At 35.0% G+C, this 7,980-nt stretch overlaps 1 protein-coding gene across 1 annotated transcript in view; it reads right to left on the reverse strand.

The window, feature by feature from the left end:
* The window catches only part of LOC107742708 (glycerophosphocholine phosphodiesterase GPCPD1-like), a 17,949-nt gene extending 15,042 nt beyond the window's left edge, over window positions 1-2,907 (reverse strand). The window contains 3 exon segments of the mRNA XM_016555739.1: window positions 1,181-1,265; window positions 1,360-1,450; window positions 2,824-2,907. Of these exon segments, the coding sequence (XP_016411225.1) occupies window positions 1,181-1,265; window positions 1,360-1,450; window positions 2,824-2,872 (225 nt within the window). The 5' untranslated portion in view covers window positions 2,873-2,907.
* Between the last annotated feature and the right edge of the window lie 5,073 nt (window positions 2,908-7,980).

Consider the following 7,980-nt stretch of genomic DNA (forward strand, 5'->3'; position numbering starts at 1 on the left):
GCTGTCACAGGCATGTGAGTACTAAACTAAGTTCTCATTCACACACAAGTTTACGTTAACAACACACGAGTTAAAAAACAGTCGGTTATGTCTGTGAAGGTAAACAGCTGGAAAATAAATTGCATGTTTATTTTAGATCTGTGTGGCAGCAGCAATATACATTAAATAAATCAATATATCCACTGCTCTCTTGTCTCCTCTGAGGCTGGGACTCTAAGTAGTGTTCTGTGCTCGTCTGTCCAGCCAAAGACAGAACAGTTAACATGTTTTGCGCAAACTTTCGCCATGGCATTAGAACTGGTACACCGTTGTCGCTTGCGAAATCAAAATGGCGCCGTGGGTGGAAACTTACAGATTAAGGGGCGGTAATATTATAATGAGATCCCTTTGCCACGTCACTAAGGGAGCGAAATCAGACGCGCTCGTTTTCTCAGACGCTTGCAGAAAAAGGCTTCCCAAAACAAAGTTACTGGGTTAATCTTTTTCACGTTTCCTTGGTTGGTAGATGCACCAGGGACCTGATTATAGCACTTAAAACCTGGAAAAAACAGATTTTCATGATATGTCACCTTTAAAACATCTTGATGGATACCGAGCTTTTCGCTTCACAATATGTTAACTGATGGACTGGAGTGGTGTGGATTATTGTGATGTTTTTATCAGCTGTTTGGACTCTTTTTCTGACGGCACCCATTCACTGCAGAGCATCCATTGGTAAACAAGTGATGTAATACTATATTTCTCCAAATCTGATGAACAAACAAACTCATCTACATCTTGAATGGCCTTAAAACACAATGACGACGCTGTGGGTGGAAACTTACAGATTAAGGGGTGGTAATATTATAATGAGATCCCTTTGCCACGTCACTAAGGGAGCGAAATCAGACGCACTCATTTTTGCAGATGCTTGCAGAAAAATGCTTACCAAAACAAAGTTACTGGGTTAATCTTTTTCACGTTTCCTTTGTTGGTAGATGCACCGGGGACCTGATTATAGCACTTAAAACCTGGAAAAGTCAGATTTTCATGATATGTCACCTTTAAAAAAACATGTCTCGAGACCTTGCGCTTTTTCTGTGTTGGGTAATCAGTTCACCATTGGGGCTTTAAAGGTTAATTTTGAACCTTCTAGGAATCACTTCTATCTTGTTTGTTTACTAGGAAAAGAAAATCTCACCTTGGATTCCAAAAAGAATCCCTTGAAATAGCGATATTTGATTTCACCCCCTCTAGGAACCTCAACGGTTGCTCTCCACAAGGTGCTGGGGTGAGACGAGACACAGAAGATAAATATGTGGGTCAAGGGTAACTGTGCTTGCGCTGGAAGGTAAACATAAGATGGCATTGCACATGTACCCATCCTCCTCTGCTGGCTGCAGGGTCACGGCTTTTTGATGACACCAGCAGCCCAGGGATTCACAACTGCCAACCACTGCGATCACCTCGCCTGATATAGAAACAAAATATAGTTTATTAATTCTCTCCTTTGTGGTAAGCAAAAGAATGTGTCTTCAGGTGATACAGTGCAAAAGGATGACATACTTTTCAACATTATCATATTTATCACATCAACATTTGCCAGACAATAAATATAGATACAGGTTGTATTTGTGATGCAATCATGCATGGTTCAAATAACTTGATAATGCTTATTATTACCAAAACATTTCTTGTATTATTCATTTCTATATTACGACTATAGCAAAAATACACTTTTAATGGTGAGATTTTGTAATACATTTCTTTAATAATAACATTAGCACATTTTAAAATGATTTTATTTACTTTTACTGCCACATCTATGCCAAAATCAACAATGTTATGATTACAATGTAATTTCAATACATTGTTTACAATAATTTAACAATTTAATAACAACCAAAATATACATATATACTTAAATGAACAGCAATAGCCATAGTAATAATAACAATTATATAGAATTTTTCAATTTAATGTATGGTAATGATTCTAAAGTTAACTTAAACTTTTCAGAAAAATGTCCATTGTACTATATTTTCTGAATAAATGATTAAATGTCTAATTACTTCAATAAATGTCCACAAAAATTAAGGCAGTATTTATTGATAATGTACTTACATTATGCACAAAAGATTACTGATCTGCCATGAAGTTAATATTAACTTAACACATACTAACTAAAGAATATGTTATAAATGCTTAATAATAACACTATTTTTTTTAAAACTACTCCTCTTGGGATAAAAGCGTCTGCTAAATTAATCAAATGTAAATGTAATGTATATATAATACCTTCAATTAACACCATTATCACATTATTACATTATAATGCTTCAAATCACATCAAACAATGTACCTAAATAGCTAGAACCATAAAACACTGTAAAACAGGTTGACCTAGTTTAAAACAGCATGCAAAGCGAGTGACTTACAAATCTGAAATTGTACTTTTTTACTCAAGTTCAACGGGATGTTCTTAGTTCAATGTTGCAACTTGTTTAAACTAAATTATCTAAAAAAATATTAAATCTATAGGCTATAGCATGTACTATAGAAGGGATGTGATGACTAGGTCAGTCATAGCATCAGAAAACACTCAAACAACTCCAAAATGTCACATTTACATTAGTTTAATTAGATTGTCTTGATTGTTTTTATTAATAAAAACTTTTTAAATGACACAATTAGTAAGTGTCTAAAAGAAAACCTTCTGTCAATAGATATGCAAATATACTTCACAGTTGAACTTCTGATTGATAATGTAATAACTGTTAATGACTTATTAGTGAAAGTTGTACACTGTGTTATAGGCTACTTCTATTGAATTATTCCTCTTACCCTGTGCTGTGTTCCCTCTCACTGTCAGAGTGACTTTAGTGCTGTCCATGACTGACACTCAGGCAGAAGGAGAAGAGAATGAAGAGACCTAAAACACAGAGAGAAAGAAACACATCTGATGCCCGGTGCGAAACAAATCTAAGCCACGTTAATATACTATATGTATTGGTATATATACGAGTTAAAGAGTTTGACTTTCTCTCACACTGATTTGTAGTTTGATGATGTTTTTTCTGGCCATTTATGTAAAAAAAAAAGTAGAATTAATTACTTTATAACCCTTAATCAAACTCTTAATTTGTATAGATCCAGCAGATAGGCTACCATGCATAATGTCATCGTCAATCAAAGACAGAGACGCTGCCAGTGTGAACGACAGCATACGTTTTTTTTTAATGTAGATCAGATGCCATTATAATGGATCCGACATCATTCAGAGGCCATTTGCACTTCAGGGCTGCATGCGGTTTGCTTCATTCGCACATCAGACACTAGATTTTGATGACAAGCCTTTACATGTGACCTTCGCGTTTCAATTATTTTGAGTGGGGCGAGCAGAGGAGGCTTCAATCTATGCATGCAAACAAACAAATGCAACCGGAGGTCCAAACATACACAGAATAACAGAAATAAAAGCATGTTCACTTTGTTCATCCCATGCACTTTTTGTTGTAGGTCACGCACACAAGGAATAACCACAACATAAAAAGGTATCGAAAGCAGAAAATGAGAGATCTGATTAAATACAGTTCACATTCATTTACATGAACAAGTGGTGTGATTCACTCTGAATGCTCTCATTGGCATTTTTAAGACTAACTGATGTAGACTGTTCACTGAATTAGAATTAGACTGGTATTCATGTAATTGAATAACAAGGACAAGCCAGAGGGCTTAATTTTGTTCTGTTTCAAGAGACTAAAGTTGAACAGCCAACTTTATCAAAGTTTTAATAATAAGCATTTATGTTCAATTCTATGAAAGGGTATAACAGTTAGCCTATAGAAATGTGGGATATTTAAATAAATTTGTATATAAATATATTTTTATATAAAGTTTATTTATTTTTTAATTAATTAATTAGTTCATGAACCCGCTCGAAGCTCTGATCTAAATCAAATGATTCACGATCCATGCTCCGAAGTCCTGATCTGAATCAAATGATTCACGATGCACGCTCCAAAGTCCCGATCTGAATAATGATTCATGAACCTGCTCTGATGTTCCGATCTTAATCAAATGATTTGCAATACCCACTCCGAAGTCCCGATCTGAATCAAATTATTTGCGATAAACGCTCCGAAGTTCCGATTTGAACTAAAAGATTCACGAACCTGCTCCAAAGTTCCGATCTAAATCAAACTATTCATGATCCGCGCTTTAAGTCCCGATTTGAATAATGATTTGCGAACCATCATTTCAGATCGGGACTTCTGAGCGCGTATCACAAATCTTTTAATTTGCGAAATGATTCGCGAACCAGCTCTGAAGTTCCTATATTAAATCAGAAGATTCTCTAACCCGCTCCGAAGTTCTGATCTAAATCAAATGATTTGCGATACGTGCTTCGAAGTCCCAATCTGAATCAAATGACTTGCGATACACGATCCGATTGGAGCACTTCGAAACAATGAATCATTTTGCGACGCAATGGTTTAACTGATTCTGAGTTTACAATTATTGCTAAGCGATGTCTAAACTCGAAAATGAATGGCTCTTTTGATCTGGTTTTTGCTAGTGAATGGAGTTTGAGTATGAAATTAATCAGAAGAGTTCCAGATTACACACTCAACTGAATCGCTTTGTCTGTTTCTCCGCTACTGGCTTAGACCGCTAGTTTTATGACATTAACTGAAATAAGCGAAAAAAGTATAATGTGTACAAATAAAATATCCATATTTCCATTCCTACTTTCCTCGTCGAAACATCCAACACAAATCTACAAACAACGTAAGATAACCAGTTTACTGCTAACTAGTGAAACACTCCATTAATATGACAAGCTGCACCTCAAAATACATGTTAGATGGAAACATAGTGCATTATGATCGAGTTTGTAGCTTAATGACCATTGCAATTCAGTTGGTGACAGTTCAATAGGAAATTAGTTGAAAGCATTCAGTCTTCTCATATACCATTGAAGGTAATGTTTAATGTTTAATGACTGGCAAGAGCGGCTTCCAAATCTTCTATACTTATCTTGCTGGATCTGTCCGCTGCGTTTGATACGGTGAACCACCAGATTCTCCTAGCAACCCTATTGGAAAATGGCATCTCAGGAACCGCACGCCAGTGGTTTGAGTCTTACCTCCCAGATAGGTCCTTCAAGGTATCTTGGAGAGGTGAGGTGTCCAAGTCGCAACATCTAGCTACTGGGGTGCCTCAGGGCTCAGTTTTTGGACCACTTCTCTTCTCTGTCTACATGGCATCACTAGGTTCTGTCATTCAGAAACATGGCTTTTCATATCACTGCTATGCTGATGACACTCAACTCTACCTCTCATTCCATCCTGATGATCCGACAATAGCTGCTCGCATCTCAGCATGTCTAACAGACATTTCTTGTTGGAGGACGGACCATCACCTTCAACTCAACCTGACTAAGGTTGCTTGTGGTTTCAACAAACCCATCACTTTATAAAAATTTCACCATTTCTATCTTTATTTGACCCTCTAACTCTAGCACTTTCTATTCTATTTTAATTCTAATTTATCTATTTATCTTTTTTATTTTTAAAAAAACTAACACTAGCTTTCTATTTTTTCTATTCTATCTACTTGTTTTTCTTTGTGTGTGTGTGTGTGTGTGTATATATGTATATATAAATATAGGCTAACCGAGACTTGTCATTAGCACATTGTTGCTCTTTTGTTAGTTTTGATTGCTTCTATTGTCCTCATTTGTAAGTCGCTTTGGATAAAAGCGTCTGCTAAATGACTAAATGTAAATGTAAATGTTTAATTTATCAGAATATATTGTAATAAATATTTGAGAAATTATTGTTTTATCTGATTATATTAGTCTATATAGATTGATAGCCTATGTAAAAAGAGCAAATAAGCAGATGAACACAAACATGCTAGAGTGAATAGGTTTGATTTTGACATTTGTGGGAATATAACAGCTACCCCAACATTTTTGCATTTATGATAGACTTTTGACCAAAGTTTCTTGTCATCTAAAGTTTATTGCCATTGTAGCCAACATACATCTATGGTAGCCATTAGCCAACATACTCATAATAAATAAAGAGAGCTTTTTATGTTACAATTTAGTAGTCGATATTAGTATAGAGACATGTCCCTAGCGTCCCTACTTGATTCTACGCCCTTGTTTTATAACAATAAATAATTGTATAAATGTCTTTCAATTAAATGCATTCCTGCTGAATTAAAGTATTCATTTATAATAAAAAAATCTTACAAAACATTTGAACAGTAGTGTAGCCTATATTCTTTTACTAACAAATGAAACACTTCTTTAGCTGTTTTTGTAAACTTGCAAAGGTATCACGTTTACCTGATGAAAGCGGTCAATCACATTACTGTTGTCAGTCTGAATTCTCGTCCTTTTTTCTTGTCTTTTTTCTACCAGAGATGATGTAAAAAGAGCTACAGGGCAGCATTCGGTCAACTTCATTAACATTCATCTTTGCCCATAAGTCCAGGACTGAAAGGTGAGGTCTATGATTTACTTCTCTCTTCATTTTAGTTTCCCACAGCAGTGAATGCCGCAGGTCATGCTGGAACACCAGGCCCATGTTTATACCTCCTCAGATCATATTATCCAAATGGAAGATCATGCCCAGCCTCGAGACACGAGGGATCGGTCTGGTGCACACAGTGTTCAAATGTCAGATCTCCGTTAAACACCTCTGCCACTGTGAGTTCTCATCTGGATCAGGACCGCAGAGGTAATCGGTGATGTCTGATCGATTTCAGATAGGGCACCGGGGCTGTGATCAGCTGACAAGCGTGAACTCGGAGGGTAATTGATGAATTAAAGGGGATCAGCAGGTCATCTTTGATGTGGAAACTTTTGGAAGGATTAGATCAAGTCACTTAATTGGCTGATATTGTCTTGTAAGGCAGACGGTGCTTATCAGCATCTCTCTCATTTCATCACCCTCTCCCTCGGGTCCTGAATCCGTCAGATTATCTGAAAGACAGGAGGCTGAGATTATGAACTGTCTCTAAAATGGAGTTATTCTCACATGGTTCTGCAGAAGCTGTTTCTACTGCTGCATGTTTATCAGATTTCCAGAGTGACCAAATTCACTGGTTTACATTAGTAAAATTAAAACCATTAAAAACATTTTTTGTTACTTAATATAAACATTAACTAAAATATATGATAAAAAACTCAAACGCATTGTACTTCAGCTAATTGTCAAGGCAACATGTCATATTTTCATTTAGTTAAACTTGAGGTATTAAAATAACTAAAACTGAAATAAAACTTTATTTAGACATTTAAAAATATTTAAAAATATAAAAATGATAAAGCACAATATATATATATATATATATACACTACCGTTCAAAAGTTTTGGATCAGTAAGATTTTTAATGTTTTTTACAGGAGTTTCTTATGCTCATCAAGGCTGCATTTATTTGATCAAAAATACAGGAAAAAAATAATATTGTGAAATATTATTACGATGTAAAATAACGTTTTTGTATTTTAATATACATTAAAATGTAATTTATTCCTGTGATGCAAAGCTGAATTTTCAGCATCATTACTCCAGTCTTCAGTGTCACATGATCCTTCAGAAATCATTCTAATATGCTGATTTATTATCAGTGCTGGAAACTGTTGTGCTGCTTAATATTTTTTTGGAACCTGTGATACTTTTTTTCAGGATTCTTTGATGAATAAAAAGTTAAAAAGAAGAGCATTTATTTAAAATAGAAGTCTATTCTAACAATATACACTACTGTTCAAAAGTTTGGGGTCAGAACATTTTTATTCTTTCTTTTTTTGAAAGAAATTAAAACTTTTATTCAGCAAGGATGTGTTACATTGACAAGAAGTGATAGCAAAGATTTATATTGTTAGAAAAGATTTATATTTTGAATAAATGCCGTTCTTTTTAACTTTTTATTCATCAAAGAATCCTGAAAAAAGTATCACAGGTTCCAAAAAAATATTAA

The sequence above is a fragment of the Sinocyclocheilus rhinocerous genome, unplaced genomic scaffold (assembly GCF_001515625.1).
Source record: "Sinocyclocheilus rhinocerous isolate Xijiao unplaced genomic scaffold, SAMN03320098_v1.1 scaffold1038, whole genome shotgun sequence".
NCBI classification, from domain to species: domain Eukaryota; kingdom Metazoa; phylum Chordata; class Actinopteri; order Cypriniformes; family Cyprinidae; genus Sinocyclocheilus; species Sinocyclocheilus rhinocerous.